Consider the following 20,601-nt stretch of genomic DNA (forward strand, 5'->3'; position numbering starts at 1 on the left):
AGACCTTGGGGGTGGGGGGAGAGAGAGAGACCTTGGGGGTGGGGGGAGAGAGAGAGACCTTGGGGGTGGGGGGAGCGAGAGCGCCTGCAGGGGGAGCGAGAGAGACCTTGGGGGTGGGGGGAGAGAGAGAGACCTTGGGGGTGGGGAGAGAGAGAGAGCCTGCAGGGGGAGAGAGAGAGACCTTGGGGGTGGGGGGAGAGAGAGAGACCTTGGGGGTGGGGGGAGAGAGAGAGACCTTGGGGGTGGGGGGAGCGAGAGCGCCTGCAGGGGGAGCGAGAGAGACCTTGGGGGTGGGGGGAGAGAGAGAGACCTTGGGGGTGGGGAGAGAGAGAGAGCCTGCAGGGGGAGAGAGAGAGACCTTGGGGTGGGGGGAGCGAGAGCGCCTGCAGGGGGAGAGAGAGAGACCTTGGGGGTGGGGGAGAGAGAGAGACCTTGGGGGTGGGGGGGAGAGAGAGACCTTGGGGGTGGGGGGAGAGAGAGACCTTGGGGTGGGGGGAGAGAGAGAGCCTGCAGGGGGAGAGAGAGAGACCTTGGGGTGGGGGGAGAGAGAGAGACCTTGGGGGTGGGGGGAGCGAGAGAGCCTGCAGGGGGAGAGAGAGAGGCCTTGGGGTGGGGGGAGCGAGAGAGCCTGCAGGAGGAGAGAGAGAGACCTTGGGCTGGGGGAGAGAGAGAGACCTTGGGGTGGGGGAGAGAGAGAGACCTTGGGGGTGGGGGGAGCGAGAGAGCCTGCAGGGGGAGAGAGAGAGACCTTGGGGTGGGGGAGAGAGAGAGACCTTGGGGGTGGGGGGAGCGAGAGAGCCTGCAGGGGGAGAGAGAGAGACCTTGGGGGTGGGGGGAGCGAGAGAACCTGCAGGGGGAGAGAGAGAGACCTTGGGGGTGGGGGGAGAGAGAGAGACCTTGGGGGTGGGGGGAGCGAGAGAGCCTGCAGGGGGAGAGAGAGAGAGAGACCTTGGGGTGGGGGGAGAGAGACCTTGGGGGTGGGGGGAGAGAGAGAGCCTGCAGGGGGAGAGAGAGACCTTGGGGGTGGGGGGAGCGAGAGAGGCTGCAGGGGGAGAGAGAGAGAGAGACCTTGGGGGTGGGGGGAGCGAGAGAGACCTTGGGGGTGGAGGGAGAGAGAGAGACCTTGGGGGTGGGGGGAGCGAGAGAGACCTTGGGGGTGGGGGGAGCAAGAGAGACCTTGGGGGTGGGGGGAGAGAGAGAGACCTTGGGGGTGGGGGGAGAGAGAGAGACCTTGGGGGTGGGGGGGGGAGAGAGAGAGACTTTGGGGCTAGGGGGAGAGAGAGAGACCTTGGGAGTGGGGGGAGAGAGAGAGACCTTGGGGGTGGGGGGAGAGAGAGAGACCTTGGGGGTGGGGGGAGAGAGAGAGACCTTGGGGGTGGGGGGAGAGAGAGAGACCTTGGGGTGGGGGGGAGAGAGACCTTGGGGGTGGGGGGAGAGAGAGCCATTGCGGAACCCCTCCGTCCAGTCTGTAAGCGTGACTCTGAGCTTCCGGTCGTTTGTCACTTTAATTCCCCGCTCCACTTCCACTCCTAGCTCTCCGTCCTCAGCCTCCTACATTGTTCCACTGAAGCTCAACGCAAGCTCGAGGAACAGCACCTCATCTTTTGTTTAGGCATTTTACACCCTTCTGGACTCAACATCGAGTTCAACAATTTCTCTGCCCATATTTTCTCCCTTTCCTCTTTCTTTTTAAAAAAAAGAACTGGCTATTTGTACTGCCCCCTTTCTGTCCTTCTGCGCCCGCATCCTCTCGAGACTCGGCCCCCGGTGCCTCCCGCCCAGAACACATTCATTCTGAACTGACCAAGTTGTCCAACTGAACCGCAAGCCATCGAGCCTCCGACCGGGCCCTGAGCCTCCGACCAAGCCCTGAGCCTCCGACCAAGCCCTGAGCCTCCTATTGAGCCTCCGACAGGGCCCCGAGCCTCCTGCTGAGCCTCCGACAGGGCCCTGAGCCTCCTACTGAGCCTCCGACCAAGCCCTGAGCCTCCTACTGAACCTCCGACCAAGCCCTGAGCCTCCTATTGAGCCTCCGACAGGGCCCCGAGCCTCCTGCTGAGCCTCCGACAGGGCCCCGAGCCTCCTGCTGAGCCTCCGACAGGGCCCTGAGCCTCCTACTGAGCCTCCGACCAAGCCCTAAGCCTCCTACTGAACCTCCGACCAAGCCCTGAGCCTCCTATTGAGCCTCCGACAGGGCCCCGAGCCTCCTGCTGAGCCTCCGACCAAGCTCTGAGCCTCCTATTGAGCCTCCGACAGGGCCCCGAGCCTCTTACTGAGCCTCCGACAGGGCCCCGAGCCTCCTGCTGAGCCGCAGTGGCAACAAGAGAGCGGCAGGGTGAGAGTTGTGGTGGCGGCGGGCAACCGGGGGAGCGAGAGAGCCTGTGGGGTGAGAGAGCCTGGGGCGGGGGGGGGGGGGGGGGGGGGCTGTGGAAAGAGAGCCTGGGATGGAGAGAGAGAGAGAGAGAGCCTGGGTGGGGGAAAAGAGAGAGATAGAGCTTGGGGTGGTGCTAACAGAGCAAGAGAGAGCCTGTGGGGGGCGGGGGGGGGGGAATAGAGAGTACGTGCTTTGCGGGGGGGGGGGCGGGGGAGAGAGAGAGCCGGGCCGGGGGGGGCAGAGAGGGAGAGAGCCGGTGGGGGGGGGGGGAAGAGACAGGGTGGGGGAGTGGAACTCAGGACTCAGGGAAGACGGATCATGTTCTTCCAACCCCCTTTACACCCACACCCGGTTTCTCGGAAAGCTCGGTGCGTGTATTACAAGGGTCATCGTTGGAGTGGATGAAATCCAGAAGTCACGACACTATCATTATTCACTTCATATCCAATAAACCTGTTAACAATCCGCACAGAATGCCCCATCTATGTCAGGGGTTAAGGTGGGACTTGCACTGGGGTAAGGGACTTTGGCTGAGGGTGGGATGCACTTGCACTGGGGTAAGGGACTTTGGCTGAGGGTGGGATGCACTTGCACTGGGGTAAGGGACTTTGGCTGAGGGTGGGATGCACTTGCACTGGGGTAAGGGACTTCGGCTGGAACTTGGTGGCTTTTGGGGAGATCTATCCTCTCTGGCTTCTGAAATCAAAATGAATCGAGTTATAATTTGCGAAGTCAGTCAGAACTTGGGCTGGGAAGTTCCAGTTACACATTCCAGAGAAACTTCAGAGTGTGGCTTATCCTTCAAGAGGACCAATCAGCAATAGGTCATGTGATAATGGAGCACCAATCAGAGACAGTATAAATAGACACATCCTTTTTTAAAACCCCTGGTCTTGTGCATTTTTTCTGTTTCCCATGGTAGCTGGCAATTATTCTGCCATTCACACCTTCTCTAGACTAATCTTTTTCTAACTTCTGCCATTACCAACTCAAGTCAGCCCATCATCCCTTTTGTCTCTCAAATCTCTCCTGTCTTTCACCCCATCACAGACCTTCCATTTTATTCTTTCCTCCCCTCCCCCTTTCAGTGCTCCTTAAGAATCTGTTCATTTCAAACATTTGCCAGTTCTGATGAAGGGTCATCGGCCTGAAACGTTAACTGTTTCTCTCCACAGATGCTGCCTGACCTGCTGAGAATTCCAGCATTTACTTTTTATATTTCAGATTCCAGCATCTGCTGTATTTTGCTTCTGACCTGGTAAATCCTCCTCCATACCCTCTCTAGTGCAATCACATTTTTCCTGCAATGGGGTGACCAGAACTGCACGCTGTGGCCTAACTAGGGTTTTATACAGTTATAAAAATAACCTCCCTATTCTTGTATTCTATGCCTCGGCTAATAAAGGCAAGCATTCCGTATACCTTCTTAACCACCTTATCTATGTGGCCTGCTACGTTCAGGGATCTGTGGACCTGCACTCCCAGGTCCCTTTGTTCCTCTACACCTCTCAGTGTCCTACATAAGAACATAAGAACATAAGAATTAGGAACAGGAGTAGGCCATCTAGCTCCTCGAGCCTGCTCCGCCATTCAATAAGATCATGGCTGATCTGGCCGTGGACTCAGCTCCACTTACCCGCCCGCTCCCCGTAACCCTTAATTCTCTTATTGGTTAAAAATCTATTTATCTGTGATTTGAATACATTCAATGAGCTAGCCTCAACTGCTTCCTTGGGCAGAGAATTCCACAGATTCACAATCCTCTGGGAGAAGAAATTCCTTCTCAACTCGGTTTTAAATTGGCTCCCCCCGTATTTTGAGGCTGTGCCCCCTAGTTCTAGTCTCCCCGACCAGTGGAAACAACCTCTCTGCCTCTATCTTGTCTATCCCTTTCATTATTTTAAATGTTTCTATAAGATCACCCCTCATCCTTCTGAACTCCAACGAGTACAGACCCAGTCTACTCAATCTATCATCATAAGGTAACTCCCTCATCTCCGGAATCAGCCTAGTGAATCGTCACTGTACGCCCTCCAAAGCCAGTATATTCTTTCTTAAGTAAGGTGACCAAAACTGCACGCAGTACTCCAGGTGCGGCCTCACCAATACCCTATACAGTTGCAGCAGGACCTCCCTGCTTTTGTACTCCATCCCTCTCGCAATGAAGGCCAACATTCCATTCGCCTTCCTGATTACCTGCTGCACCTGCAAACTAACTTTTTGGGTTCCTTCACCACTGAAGTTCACCAGATGCCAATAAACTGCAAGGTGTGAAAGCAGGGTGACGGAGGCACTATGGATGCTGCCGACCTTGGCCTTAACTGGAGGGTGCATATTAAGTCCACCCAAACTGTCCAGGAAATTGGTATGATGAATACAGCTATAGCCTGAGGCCTTTGCAACTCCTAAAAGAGTTTCATGCACAAGGACCCCCAGGTCCCTCTGCACCGCAGCATGTTGTAATTTCTCCCCATTCAAATAATATTCCCTTTTACTGTTTTTTTTCCCAAGGTGGATGACTTCACACTTTCTAACATTGTATTCCATCTGCCAAACCTTAGCCCATTTGCATAACCTATCCAAATCTCTTTGCAGCCTCTCTGTGTCCTCTACACAACCCGCTTTCCCACTAATCTTTGTGTCATCTGCAAATTTTGTTACACTACACTCTGTCCCCTCTTCCAGGTCATCTATGTATATTGTAAACAGTTGTGGTCCCAGCACTGATCTCTGGCACACCACTAACCACCGATTTCCAACCCGACAAGGTCCTACCTTTTTTATTCCCTGTCCTTGTTGGCCCTCCCCAAATGCATTACCTCACACTTCCCATTTTGAGAGCTGAGACAGTGAAAGCTCCGACATTTACAGCGGGAGGTGTGAGGAGCTGGCGCTTTCTGTCGTCTGCCTGGCGGCGGCGGCGCGCGCAGGAGGAGGAGGAGGAGCCAGTGCTGCCGCACGCGGGAGGGCGGCGCCGCTCTTGCCTGGCCTTTGTGGGCGGGGCGACATCGTTGGCGTTGGCTGAGTGGAGCGATGGCGCCGAGCTGAGAGGACGGGAGCGGGCTGCAGTCGGCGGGACGCGCGACCGGTGACTTTATGGAGAAGCCGGCGCCCAGAGCGAGAAGCGTCACTGGGAAGTCGGTGATAATATCCTTTAACCGGGGCGGCGCGGGGGGAGAGCAGCAGTCCAGCAACGGGGTGTAGCATCGGCCCGGGAACCCGGCAACCCGCAAACACAACAAGCCCGGGGGGCCCCGGAGCACAGACGGGGCCCGGAGCACAGCCAGGCCCCGGGGGTCATGGAGCACAGCCAGGCCCGGGGGGGGTCACGGAGCACAGCCAGGGCCCGGGGGGGCCACGGAGCACAGCCAGGGCCCGGGGGGGGGCCCCGGAGCACAGCCAGGGCCCGGGGGGGGGCCCCGGAGCACAGCCAGGGCCCGGGGGGGGGCCCCGGAGCACAGCCAGGGCCCGGGGGGGGCCCCGGAGCACAGCCAGGGCCCGGAGCACAGCCAGGCCCCGGGGGTCATGGAGCACAGCCAGGGCCCGGGGGGGGCCCCGGAGCACAGCCAGGGCCCGGAGCACAGCCAGGCCCCGGGGGTCATGGAGCACAGCCAGGGCCCGGGGGGGGGGCCCCGGAGCACAGCCAGGGCCCGGGGGGGGGGCCCGGAGCACAGCCAGGGCCCGGGGGGGGGGCCCCGGAGCACAGCCAGGGCCCGGAGCACAGCCAGGCCCCGGGGGTCATGGAGCACAGCCAGGGCCCGGGGGGGACCCGGAGCACAGCCAGGGCCCGGGGGGGGGGGGCACGGAGCACAGCCAGGCCCCGGGGGGGGGTCACGGAGCACAGCCAGGGCCCGGGGGGGGGGGGGTCACGGAGCACAGCCAGGCCCCGGGGGGGGGTCACGGAGCACAGCCAGGGCCCGGGGGGGGGGGGGGTCACGGAGCACAGCCAGGGCCCGGGGGGGGGGGGGTCACGGAGCACAGCCAGGGCCCGGAGCACAGCCAGGGCCCGGGGGTCACGGAGCACAGCCAGGGCCCGGAGCACAGCCAGGCCCCGGGGTCACGGAGCACAGCCAGGGCCCGGGGTCACGGAGCACAGCCGGGGGGGGGGTCACGGAGCACAGCCAGGGCCCGGGGGGGGGGGGGGGGGCACGGAGCACAGCCAGGGCCCGGGGGTCACGACAAGCTGCGCGGGGCCGGGCCGGGATTTTCCTGCCTCTGACAATGGACAGCGCCCGCTGCACCTGGTCCTGACTGTCGGCCTTGTATAACACGCTCCTTTTCACTATTCAGGTTTTTTTTAAAATCCGGACTATTTTGGAGAATTGATAGTGAATTCTGAAGCTATTCTAGTGGTTGCTGGGAATGCTGTACTCCCACAGTATGTGGGAAATGTTTGCTTTAAATGGTTGCTGTGTTTTAGAGTTGGTGCTCTGCAGCCTGCCCTTTTTCCAGTGTGGTTTTTGAGTTTTGACCTACAATAATATTGATGCGTGCTACATCACTAGTTAGATCAGCCTGCATAGATAGGTGTGGTAAAGACACTTTTCAATGTCCTTTTATTTAAACTCGTATTAAACGGAATTGGCCTGTTTAAAGCCATCCAATTTTGCAGAAAAATGTATTGAACTACACGGGTGCTAATAAATCCGTAGTGGATTGCACCCCGCCACAATGTTTTCCTTCCCCAGTAGAAAGACATGCATTTATGTTGCGTTGACTGATGCAGGGGTCGCGTCCACAAATGCTGACAGCCCTCCAGGGTAGTTCAGTCTGAGCCGAAAGTGAATACTGATGGGCCGTTGTACCATGATGGGCATCATAGCTGAACCCGATCATATCTTCACCTGTGTCAGTGTGTACACTTGGAATCAGTGGATACAGGAGAGGGATTCCTGTCGGATTTATTTTTACTACAAAGTACTGAGGCCAATTGTAACTGTCCAATTACTCTATCGCCTTAGATCAACTAACTTTGCATGCACAGACCTTCTGGTCTGTAAGTCTTGATATAACATCACATGGTGCATTTGCCCACGAGCTCATAAAATGAGCTGTAATGTTGTTTATAATGTGCAGGCATTCTGATACATCTATGCATTTAGTTTTAATGTAACTTTATTCAAAATGTTCAACACCAAAGATTCCAGAACTCAAATATTTAGGACGTTTGTTACATAAGTACCAGTGGGTGAACGTTTTGAAAATATATTTAATTTAAAACGTAACCATATTCGACAACCCAGCTTTAAAATGAAAATCAGACATTTTAATAGATTTACTAGAACATTTTGAGTGATTTTGGAACAAAAACATACTCGGATGCTCCTTATTTCTCAAACGCTGCAGGTATAAATGAGTTATGTAGCTGCTTTGCTTTTCACAACTGTTTTATACTGGGGGATCTCCTACAGTATTGCTTATGTTACATGGCCACAGAACATAAGAATATAGGAGCTGGATTTGGCCCTTGGAGCCTCCATTCAACAAGATCACAGCTGATCTTCTACCTCAACTCCACCTTCCCGCACTATCCCCATATCCCTTAATTCCCTTCGTTCCCCCAAAATTATCAACCTCTGTCTTGAATATACTCAATGACTAAGCATCCACAGCTCTCTGGGGTAGAGAATTCCAAAGATTCGCAACCCTTTTAATGAAGACATTTATCTTTGTCTCATTCCTAAATGGCCTACCCCTTATTCTGTGACTGACACTGTTTTCTAGATTCCCTAGCCTGGGGAAACATTTTCCCAACATTAACTCTGTCAAGCCCCTTAAGAATTTTATATGTTTCAATTAGATCAACTCTTATTCTTCTAAACTCGAAGGAATATAGGCCTAGTATCCTCAATCTCTTCTCATAGAGCAATCCCCTCATCCCAGGAACCTGTTGAGTGAACCTTTGCTGCACTCCCTCTAAGGCAAGTATGTATTTCCTTGGGTAAGGAGACCAGAACTGTAGACAGTACTTCAGGTGTGGCCTTGCCAATGCCCTGTATTACACTAGTAAGACATTTTTACTCTTGTACTCTAATCTCCTTGTAACAAAAGCTAACATACCATTACCAGAAGCTACTGATAGGGGCAGTAAGCTGGGCCAGAGGTAGAGCAAGATGGGCTCACAGAGCAGAAAAATCTCTTTATGAAAGTTCATTTGTTTCTTGGGTGCTTGAAGCTGAAGTTGGTTTTGAATCATCATGGCTGCTATGTTTTTGGTTTTGCAGTGTTTAATTATTCTTATGCATGTGACTGAGAATACTGCCTGGTTAGCATGCACTGATTGCAAATGCAAAAAGCTTTTCTGCAATACTAACTTCATACAGATGAAATGTTTTATTATCACTACTAATTTCCTGTGGTCTTGCTTACAGTTGGTGAGGTGTTGGCTTTATGACCACTTCATTTCTTATGGTTCTGGGATCATACTGGTCCATGCTAAGTATGTGATGGCTAATACCCAGTGGTTAGCAGACACCAATAAGAAAACTGGTAGAAATACTACATATATTGTGTGTCAGATGCACAAGTTTTTTGTACAGTGATCAGAATTCACTGAAACTTCTCATATTCTGGATCTTATGCTCCATCCCTCTGGCTGTACACGTTAAATAAAATTCGAGTAAATTACAAGGCATCAAATCAGTCAATCAGCAAACATCACTGTCTTTTGACTTATGCCTTCTGTTACAATTTTAGGCCCACACAGGTTCAGCATCATGGTCCTATTATCAGGAGTATACCTTTACTACCTAATATATAATATCATAGCTTAGAAGTCACAACAATAAGACCCCTAGTTGTATGTGATGGATTCTGTACTCTCACAGGTGCCTCATGTTTTGACATTGGAGAAAGTACAGTGAAGGCCATCCAAATTGATATCTTGCATCAGACATGTGATCTGCAAAAATAGATTAAGGAAATTGGAGAAAAGAGAGGTTTTGGGATATCTTACTGAGTTTTTCAAAATGCTAAAGGGTACACATATATTGATAAGTTGAACCTTAATAATTTTGCAGTCAGAAGAGGGAAGATGAACAATTTAGATTTAACTACTTTTTCCATAATTTGATGAATATATGGAAAGCGAGTAGTAGCATCAAATTCAAGCGGATAGATATTTGGCAGAGAAATGGGGTTAAGGAGTATGAATAGTGTATGTTATTTTTTGAACTTTGGTTTATCCAGAGGGTCTACAATGGTCTCTTCCAGGACTGTTCATTCTGAAGTTCCCAAGTACAGTACATACACATCAACCAATTTATTTTGTATTTATTTCTCTCTTTTGCCATTATAATTCCAATATTGTATGTCCATGATCGCCACCAGATATCCACTTAATTTTTTTGTCATTTCTATCGCTTTTGGTCACCTAAATCAAATTCCATTTGGTAAACAAATTCAATGTAATTAATACATGGTAAATCTTGTTCTTAAAAGAGCAACTTTACCATTATGCATAGAATGGTTACAGCACAGAAGAAGTGTACCATTTGGCCCATCAAACCCCTGCCGGCTCTCTGCAAGAACACCTCAGCTAGTCCCACTCCCCCACCCTTGCCCTGCAGCCCTGCAAATCTTTCCTTCAGATACTTATCCAACTCCCTTTAGAAAGCAGTGATTTAGTCTGCCTCCACCACCCTTTCAGGCAGTGCATTCCAGATCCTAACCACTCGCTGTGTAAAAAAGCTTTTTCTTACATTGCCTTTGGTTATTCTGCCAATCGCCTTAAATCTGTGTCCTCTGGTTCGCGGCAACTCTGCCAATGGGAACAGTTTCTCTCGATCTACTCTGTCCAGATTTTGAACACCTCTATCAAATCTGCTCTCAACCTTCTTTGCTCTAAGGAGAACAGCCCCGGATTCTCCAGTCTATCCTCGTAACTGAAGTCCCTCATCCCTGGAAGCATTCTCATAAATCTTTTCTGCATCTTCTCCAAGGCCTTCACATCCTTCCTAAATTGGTGCCCAGAATTGGACACAATACTCCGGTTGAGGCTGAACCAGTGTTTTATACAGATTCATCATAATTTCCATGCTTTTGTACTCTATATCTCTATTCATGGAGCCCAGGATCCCGTAAGCAATTGTAACTGCTTTCTCAACCTGCTCTGTCACCTTCAGCGATTTGTGCGCATATACCCCTAGGTCTCTCTGTTCGCGCACCTCCTTTAGGATTGTACCCTTTAGTTTATATTTCCTCTCCTCATCCTTTCTACCAAAATGTATCACTTTGTACTTTCCTGCGTTAAATTTCATCTGTCACTTGTCTGCCTATCCCGCCAACCTGTCTTATGTCCTCTTGAAGTCTATCACTATCCTCCTCATTGTTCACTATACTTCCAAGTTTTGTGTCATGTGCAAATTTTGAAATTGTGCCCTGTACACCTACATCCAAGTCCTTAATATATATCAAGAAAAGCAGTGATCCTAGTATCACCCCTGGGGAACAGCACTGTATACCTTCCTCCTGTCCGAAAAACAACCGACCACCACTACTCTCTTTCCTGTCACTTTGCCAATTTTATATCCATGCTGCCACTGTCTCTTTTATTCCATGGGCTTCAACTTTTCTGGCAAGCCTATTATGTGGCACTTTGTCGAACGTGTTTTGAAATCCATGTACACCATGTCAACCACACTGCCCTCATCAACCCTCTCTGTTACCTCATCAAAAAACTTGATCAAGTTGGTTAAACACGATTTGCCTTTAACAAATCCATGGTGACTTCTTCATTAATCCACACTTGTCCAAGTGACTATTCATTTTGTCCCTGATTACTGTTTCTAAAAGCTTCCCCACTACCAATGTTAAACTGACTGGCCTATAGTTGCTGGGTTTATCTTTACAAGGGTGTAACATTTGCAATTCTCAAGACTTCTGGCACCATCCCAGTTTCTAAGGAGGATTGGAAGATGTATGTAGGGAGGGGGGGAAGTTGGGGTTGAGGTACGTTCTCTATAATGTACATCCTGCTCTACCTAGAAGATGTGTGTATTTTAAATTTACATTTCCTGTACAGTACTTGGCAATACCCACCAATACTAAATTTAGCTAATTTGAACATCTAATTGAACTCCTGATACTGATTGTCTGTGAAGGTGCTTACTGGCCTATACAGCTATGGCTCAGTGATGGCACACTCGCCTCTTATGTCAGAAGGTCTTGTGTTTAAGCCTCATTACAGGACTTGTATCATAAAATCATAGAATAATACAGCACAGAAGGCGGCCATTCGGCCCATCGAGTCTGCGCCGGCTCTTTCGAAGAGCAAGCCAGTTAATTCCACTCCCTCGCTCTTTCCCCATATCCCTCCAATTTTTTTCTCCTTCAAATATTTATCAAATTCTCTTTTGAAGACTAGTATTGAATTTGTGTCGAGTGGATAATCTAAGTTAATGCTTTTGTGCAATACTGAGCGAATATTGCAATGTCTAAGGTATCGTTATTTGGGTGAGACATTAAATTGAAGCTCTGTCTGCCTGCTCGGGTGAGAATAAAAGATCCCACAGCACAATTTGAAAACTAGCCAGGCGTTCTCTTGGTGTCCTGGCCAACATTTATCCCTCAACCAATACCACCAAAAATAGATTAATTGGTCATTCAATCAATTACTGTTTGTGGGACAGACAGAGAGAGAGAGAGAGGGAGAGCAAATATAAGAGTACAAACTTATCCTACCAGTTAGGACATTTTATTTCCCCCTCAGACTATCCAGTAATAAAGGAGGATATAGTTTAGTCAAAATACTTACCTCTCCCATAGTACTGTTCTTTTTACTTGTTAGTACAGTAGCAATAATGTAATTCTCTGAAATAGATTTTAAAATTTTACAAGTGTGATTTTTAATATGTTCCTATGATTGCCATTTTGATGTGGGCAGACTGGCCGTTTTAGTGCTTTGCATCTCCAGCCACTTTAACCTGACATTTCTCAGCCAGATGGTGGGGAACTTGTTGCATCGTGTTACAGTTATACCGACTGCAGGGAGGCAACAACTGGCATGAATTGGTAAAAAATGCTAAATTTAAAACATGCTTTCATGAGGTTTGAGAATAAAATAAATTGGTGTTAAACAAATATGCATATCTTTATTAACTGAATCACAATCTGAGCATTTTTGACTTTTAAAATGTAATTTTAATTTTACTTTTAACAAGATGATTACAGCAGAATGAATGTATCCAACCAAATTTCGCTGAACTTAATACAAAAGCACAATACTGTAGATGTTGGAAATCTGAAATAAAACCAGAAAATGCTGGAAATACCCAGCAGGCCAGACAGCATCTGTGGAAAGAGAAACAGTGTTAACGTTTCAGGTTGATGACCTTTCATCACAACTGGAAAAAGTTAGAGATGTAACTAGTTTAAAGCAAGTGCAGGGAAAGGGGAAACATAGAAAATGTAGAAACATAGAAAATAGGTGCAGGAGTAGGCCATTCGGCCCTTCTAGCCTGCACCGCCATTCAATGAGTTCATGGCTGAACATTCAACTTCAGTACCCCATTCCTGCTTTCTCGCCATACCCCTTGATCCCCCTAGCAGTAAGGACCTCATCTAACTCCTTTTTGAATATATTTAGTGAATTGGCCTCAACAACTTTCTGTGGTAGAGAATTCCACAGGTTCACCACTCTCTGGGTGAAGAAGTTCCTCCGCATCTCGGTCCTAAATGGCTTACCCCTTATCCTTAGACTGTGACCCCTGGTTCTGGACTTCCCCAACATTGGGAACATTCTTCCTGCATCTAACCTGTCTAACCCCGTCAGAATTTTATATGTTTCTATGAGGTCCCCTCTCATTCTTCTGAACTCCAGTGAATACAAGCCCAGTTGATCCAGTCTTTCTTGAAAGAACAAAAGAGAAGGTCTGAGGGTGAAAGGCAGGAGAGATTAAATGACAAAAGGGATGATTGTACAAAGCAAAAGGGACAAGTAAAGAAACAAAAGATGAGTCTAGAAGAGGTGTACATGGGTATAACAGAGTCATTATCAACAGTTGCCACCTGGGAAAAATAGGGGCAGAGGATATGGTCTGAAATTGTTGAACTCAATGTTGAGTCCGGAAGGCAGTAAAATGCCCAATAGAAAGGTGAGATGCTGTTACTCGAGCTTACGTTGAGCTTCGTTGTATCAGTGCAAAAAACTGAGAAAGAGGTCAGAGTGTGAGTGCAGCGGAGAATTAAAGTGACAGCTGACCAGAAGCTTGCAGACTGAAATAGAGGAGTTCTGCAAAACGGTCACTTAATCTGCGTTTGGTCTCCCCAATGTAGAGGAGACCGCACCGTAAGCAACAAATACAGTATAGTAAATTGCAAGAAGTACAAGTAAATTGCTGTTTCACCCCATTACCTCCTCCCTTTCCACCGTCCAGAGGCTCTGGACGGTGGAAAGGGAGGAGGTAATGGGGCAGGTGTCACATCTCCTAGGATTGCATGGAAAGGGGAGGGGGTGGGGTGCTGTTGGCAGTGATTGAGGAGTGGATCAGGGTGTCGTGGAGGGAGCAGTCCCTTTGGAATGCTAAAAGGGGATTGAAGGGGAAGATATGTTTCGTGGTGGGATCTCGGAAATGGCAGAGGATGATCCCTTGAATGTGGAGGCTGGTGGGGTGAAAGGTGAGGATAAGGGGAACCCTTGTCGTGGTTCTGGGAGGGAGGGGAAGGGGTGAGAGCAGAAGTGCGGGAAATGTAACGGACATGGTAGAGGGAATCCTCGGTTGAGGAAAAAGGAAGACATATCAGAAGCACAAATATGGATGGTGGCATCGTCCAAACAGATGCAACAGAGAAACTGGGAGAATGGAATAGAGTCTTGTAGGAAGCGGGTGGAAGGAAGTGCAGTCCAGGTAACTGGGAGTCATTGGGCTTATCGTGATTTTTGTCGATAGCCTATCCCCAGAAATGGAGACCGCGAAGTTGAGGAAGGGAAAAGTTGGAGATGGAACATGTGACGGTGAGAGAAGAGTGGAAATTAAAGCAAAGTGAATTAAATTTTCCAGTTCAGGTGAGAGCAGGAAATGGCACCGATACAGTCATCAATGTACTGGAAAAAGAGGTGAGGGAGGGGACCTGAGTAAGACTGGAAAGGCAGGCATAGCTGGAACCCATGCGGGTTCCCATAGCAACACCTTTAATTTGGAAGAAGTGAGTGGAGTCAAAGGAGAAGTTGAGCCAGGTGGAAGAGGGTGGTGGATGGGAGCTGGTTGGGCCTCTGTTCAAGGAAGAGGTGGTGTGCCCTCAGGCTGTCCTGGTGGGGGATGGAGGTGTAGAGGGATTGGACATCCATGGTGAAAAGGAGACGGCTGGGGTGAGGAAACTGGAAATTTTCCTAAACTCTGGTTGTTATGTAGAAAATGGTTTGTACAATTTATATATACTTCTTGGTATTGGCAGATTTATGTAACATAATGCTTGTGTTTAAAGTGTGTTAAAAGTCCTCCTTCAAACAATATGGAATGTTCTTGACCACTTCAGAGTTCTATGCTGTTAGTCTCAATTCAGATGATACACCGTTCTATAAGGACAACCACTGTACTGTACAATATGTTCTACTGCCCTTGATGGCCACAAAGACTAACTATTATCAAGTAAACATTAGGGAACCTGAGTTTAATTGACTTTGAGGTTTATTGTAGTGCTGATTGATGTGTATCATACTAGGAGAGCCTTCAAGGACCCCAACCTGACTGGAAAGAAAGCCAGCTTCTTGCATGTGACTGGGAATAGGCTTAAATTGACTTATGTTTGTTATTAAAGTGATTTCATGATCATAAGTTGAAGCCCGTTGCCACTAACGGCTGGTAATATGGCTTTTTTAAGGGAAGGAGTGGGGTGATAGCAGCAGTACTGAGAGGGGAAGGGCAGTCTGGTGCAGCAAGGGAGGGACCAATTTGGAAGTTAGCCTGATGATTTTTTATAGGCCTAAGGTAGGCAATGCTGTGGAGAACAGGGCCACCTGCCTTGTTGACTGAACTAGAATGACTCATTCTAATGTAAATATAATGTATAGATTACATTTAAGGGTGGCAGATATGGAAAAGTATTATAGGTTGTGCACACTGTAGCGTGTGTGTATGTTTGATATATATTCTTAAAGCACCTAGTGGACTATTGGTTTTGGTTACCTACTTACATCATCTTTAAAACAAATTTCCAAAAACAATGTACACAAGTTCATTGTTTATATAGTTTATGGGATATAATATTTTTAAGCTCTAACATGGTTCGCGGTATTAAGAGAACATTTTTTAATTGAATTTGATGCCAAGTAAAGAGGGTTAGTAAAGGGGGTAATATGCCATGATTAACATGAATGGCTGCAAATCCATAACACCCATTAATTCAAATTCATGCTCCAGCTTGGTCAATGAATAGGGGTGGGGGAGGAACTGAATGCCTCTTCTACTTTTCCTTTGTGCAAATGTGATACATTTTCCAAAAGCCATCTGTGTTATGCATTTTAAATAACAACAAAAGAACCCACAGGTGTTGGTGAGTTTAATATTGACTCATTCAGAACAGTAAAGGATCTGTTAATATTTTAAATGCAAATCTTGTCTGAAGCACATTTTTGAGATTTACTGCAGTAAAAAAAACTCAGGATGAGGAGAGACGACAAATCAGTTCAACATCAAGAAGGCTACTGAAAGCATTTTGGAAAATTTCTGCAAACTGCATGCATTTAGAATGCACATATGTGTTTGAGAAATCCATTCAGCTGTTTTGGGAAGAAATAAAAGATAAAATCCAGGGCTTTTGAGGCGATGAAATAAAGTTTCATGAAGGTATTAACATACATTTTAATGGGTAAAATTGTGTGCCCTTCAACAGGCATCCAGTGGAATAATAATAATTGCATTTGATGCTATCATACTCCTGTCCTTACCTTGAGCAACACTATGGGAGATCCACTTTACTAGAAAGAAAGCCAGCTAGTGGCCTGCAGTTAAAATATATCAGCAATTCCATCTGATCTCTGACTTCAGCAGTTTATAAGTTACTATAATTACCTGGGTTTGTCTATTAATCACAGAAATGCTGGAGACCTTTTAAACACACACAATGCTGTTCTATAAGTTTAATCTGGTATACCTGTATTATGTTGTTCCATATTTTTTGTATTAAGTGTGTCAATGAGAATCCAAGTTGGTAGCCAAAGGAGAGTGGTGGGCAGTTGCTGCTTTGTAATGTCCCCAATTTTTTTGCTCTGCTTCATCCCAACTCCAAGACTAATATTTGCACATCTATCTTTTCTTAAGGGGAAAGTTCTAGCATAGGTTTTCCCGATGACCAGAAATTAGTACCACTTTTATCACATGTCTACTTTTGTCCTCAAGTTCTGAAGTTCCTTAACAATTTGAAAAGCTGTCAATGGTTCTGAGCTGAAAGATGGACTGAAAGTGCCCAGGGTTTTGTATCTCATTGAAAACAAAGGTGAATATGAGTAAGTATTTGCATGTTTTTATTTGATTTTGTGTTTACTGAGACTGTTAATTTTGTATAGGACCTTTAACTGCTGTTGTAAAGAAAATGCCATAATTTCCTCCTTGAGTAGATATGACTATTTGGATGCATGTACAAGTGAGCGATTAAAGTAGACTTTTGGTAGATTTGTGTGATCCAATGATTAGGAGTCTGCGTTTGAATCCCTTTGCCACCAAAAGTTCCAATGTAAGTAACCTTTTAAGCAAGGGACTTGGTGCAAGTGGAATCCATTGTAATATACCTGTTCAGGTAGACGAGAGGCGACTTGTACTAGCATTGCTGGGAAGTCAGCAAGGTGCTGTGTAAATCAATGCCCTCACCTGCAGGAATTGCACTTGCGCTTGTGAAAGGGAGATGGGCACTCTATCATGGCCAATCTTTGATTAAGAGCTGGTTGCGGGGGAAACCTGCTGCTTGTGTGTGATGAAATTTAAACTGGCTGAATATCAAAACACCAGTTGCCTCAACAGTTGTCTACTCTGCAGTTATGCTACTTTTAATATTGTTCCTCCATTTTCATACTTCCTGTGGAACTTGTATTATTTTTGTTCACTGAAAGGAACATTAGTTTAATTGTTACTTTCCAGGCTTTTCATCTGATCCAGAAGTGATAATTCAAAAAAATAATAAACCAGTTAGCCAATAGATTATTAGTGTGATGAGGACTTATACTGCAACATTTTAGAATAAGAAATCCCACATGCTCTTGAAGACTCCATTTTAAAACTTAGCAATGAATCCCATTTGTGCGATTGGTTTCATGATATCTGTGCTAATCATACCTAACCACTAAGTTTTGGTGAAACTAGATTGACTGTTACTTATACTCTAACTAACATAATGGTTAAGATACCAGTAAGCAGATGAGGAAAAAGTTAATTTTGGTTTCTGCCTAGTATAATAACAGTAAAGATTAGTGATTCAGTTTGTTGAAAATGTGTAAATTTTCTTCCCCATACTATCTTCTCCTTTTAGACCTATCTCCCACTATTACCTTAGATTCTCTTGCCCTTAGGAAGGGTGGGTGGTTTGGGATGCATAGTTGTATTTTGGCTGCCATCAACTTTGAAGACCCACATGTTAGCATCAATGATCCTAGGTCAGGTAAGGCATGGATTATAAAGGTGCTCCGTTCTGCCCAGCAACGTGCCTTTATTCAAATCACAGAAGGATATCTTCTCCTTTCTCAAACCAGGATGCTGCTGACCTTTGAGTGAGATTGCCAACTTGGGATAATTTTATGTTGTTGCTCTGCAAGTTGCTTTGCTGGTTGTGATGAAAGGTTCAAGCTTGTCCCTTCTGGCTGCATTTTGTGTGGTATTTTACTGCAGTTCAGTGCTCTATCCATCCGCTTGATGGGGATGTAATGTTCTGCTAATGAGGCAAATAATGAGGAATGTTTCCTGCTACTAGACCACTCGGACCTGTTTTTGCACTGGTGTCATGAAAAATGCATTTTGTGTAAAATTTATCTAATTTCTCTCTGGACAACACATTGCCAACAACAGGATGAACAGCCTATTCCCAGGCTGCTTCGAGTACTGTCTGACCTGGCTATAAGGAGGTTCTTTTAGAGTCATTCCCAACACTTGCTCTTGTATTCTTGGATAGACACCAAATTCCATAATCAGCAGCAAATTCCAAAAGTAGACTGAGTCCCTTATGAACTAAAACTTATGTCTTCTTCACTACTGTGTATGGGTTGAATGTCTTAAGTTTAGAAAGTAACATCGAATTGCAGCACATATTGCTCACTGGAAAATGCATGGGGTGCCCACTGTAGAGCCCTGTCACTTCCAAAGCCAGAAAATAACATTTCACCAGACCAATGTTAGTTTCAGCTTTAGCTCAGTGATAGTACTCTTATCTCAGTCATGATGAGTTTATTAAGTCCTACTCCAGAGACCTGAGCACATAATCTAGGCTGACACTTCAGTGCAGTACTAAGGGAGTGTTGCACTGTTGGAGAAGCTGTCTTTCAAATGAGACGTTAAATTGAGGCTCTGTCTGGCCTATTAGGTTGATGTAAAAGGTCCCATGGCATTATTTGAAGAAGAGCAGAGAAGTTTTCCCTGTGTCCTGGTCAACCTTTATCCTTCCAACCAACATTATTAAAAACAGATTTTCTGTTCATTTGTCTCATTGCTGTTTGTGGGAACTTGTTGAGTGCAAATTGGTTGCTTTGTTTCTCTGTGACAGCATTTCAAAAATACTTTTAGCTGTGAAACTAAAGCTGGGGTATCCTGAGTCATGAAAGGTGCTACATAAATGCGAGTTCATTTGTTCATTCTTTCAATATGTACAAGCTAAAGGTGTTTGCTCAAATTTGTTCACAGATTGAATAATACACAGAAGCCAAAAGAGACATTACGATACCCAAGTACTTGAAAACAAAAATAGAATTGGTCCACAAAATGTTTGTCCTTTATAGAGAAGTGTTTCTTAAACTATGACAAGCAACAGAACTTGTGGATGAAACATTCAGACATGTCCCTTAATAGACCTTCAAAATGCGATGTTGAATATAGACAGCCAGAAATCCAGTTCGCCCACTGAGTTCAGATGTTTTTTTTGCCAGACTGAACACTAGCAGTGCAATATTTGATTCATGCCATAATACTACTTTCATGTTGGCTGTTTCTTTTCTACTAAAGGCGGTTGCAGTATAAGAGTAAGGAAGTCCTGCTGCATTTATATAGGGCTTTGGTGAGACCACACCTTGAGTACTGTGTACAGTTTTGTTCTCCTTGCCTAAGGATGGATACACTTTCCTTGGAGGGGGGTGCAACAAATGTTCACTAGATTGATTGCTGGGATGAGAGGGCTGTCCTTTGAGGAGAGATTGAATAGAATGGACCTATATTCTCTGCAGTTTAGAAGAATCAGAGGTGATCTCATTGAAACATATAAAATGAATAGATGGCTTGACAGGCTAGATGCTGTTTCCCTTGGCTGGAGAGTCTAGAACTAGGGGTCATAGGGCTCAATTTTCCCCAAAGCTGTTTTTTGGCGTACTTGAAGAGTTAAGCCTGTTTTTTTGGGGGCCCAAGTACGGCAAAAAAAAAATCAACCAAGTTTCCCCGTTTGAATTCTTAATTTTTGGCGCCACCTAGCTTGTTTAGTTTTGGGGGTGTGGGGTGGTGCCCAAGATCTGCGCCAAAAAGATCGGGTTGCCACGGTATATGAGGGCTGAGGCTGGAAAATGAAGCATACAGCCAGCTCACAGCAACCTGCACAAACACATTAAACATTGCAGCAACTTACCTCCATTAAATTATTAAAGTCCCCTCCCGATGCCGGTCCCCGCAACTATCCCTGGCCGAATGGCCTCCCCCTTCCCGGTGCCCGCAACTATCCCTGGCCAAATGGCCTCTCCCCTTCCCGGTCCCCGCACCTATCCCTGGCCAAATGGCCTCTCCCCTTCCCGATCCCCGCACCTATCCCTGGCCGAATGGCCTCCCTGTCCTGATCCTCACACCTATCCCTGGCCGAATGGCCTCCCGGTCCTCGCTCCTCCTCATAGGCAGTCCCTTGTTTAAATCGAGGAAGACTTACTTCCACTCCAAAAGTGAGTTCTCAGGTGGCTGTACAGTCCAATACGGGAATTATAGTCTCTGTCACACCTGCGACAGACAGTGGTTGAAGGTGGGTGTGGAGTCTGGTTTGCCGCACGCTCCTTCCGCTGCCTGCACTTGTTTTCTGCATGCTCTCGGCGACGAGACTCGAGGTGCTCAGCGCCCTCC

The 20,601-nt window shown here is 47.2% G+C and overlaps 1 protein-coding gene across 3 annotated transcripts in view; it reads left to right on the top strand.

Moving 5' to 3' along the window:
• Positions 1-5,382: 5,382 nt before the first annotated feature.
• ocrl (OCRL inositol polyphosphate-5-phosphatase) overlaps positions 5,383-20,601 on the top strand; it is a 164,695-nt gene continuing 149,476 nt past the window's right edge. For all 3 annotated transcript variants that reach the window (XM_070882547.1, XM_070882548.1, XM_070882549.1), the window contains exons 1-2: positions 5,383-5,520; positions 16,737-16,817. In XM_070882547.1, coding sequence (XP_070738648.1) covers positions 5,471-5,520; positions 16,737-16,817 — 131 coding nt within the window. In that variant the 5' untranslated portion in view covers positions 5,383-5,470. The remainder of the gene's footprint in view (positions 5,521-16,736; positions 16,818-20,601) is intronic.

The sequence above is a fragment of the Pristiophorus japonicus genome, chromosome 6 (genome assembly GCF_044704955.1).
Source record: "Pristiophorus japonicus isolate sPriJap1 chromosome 6, sPriJap1.hap1, whole genome shotgun sequence".
Classification (NCBI taxonomy): domain Eukaryota; kingdom Metazoa; phylum Chordata; class Chondrichthyes; family Pristiophoridae; genus Pristiophorus; species Pristiophorus japonicus.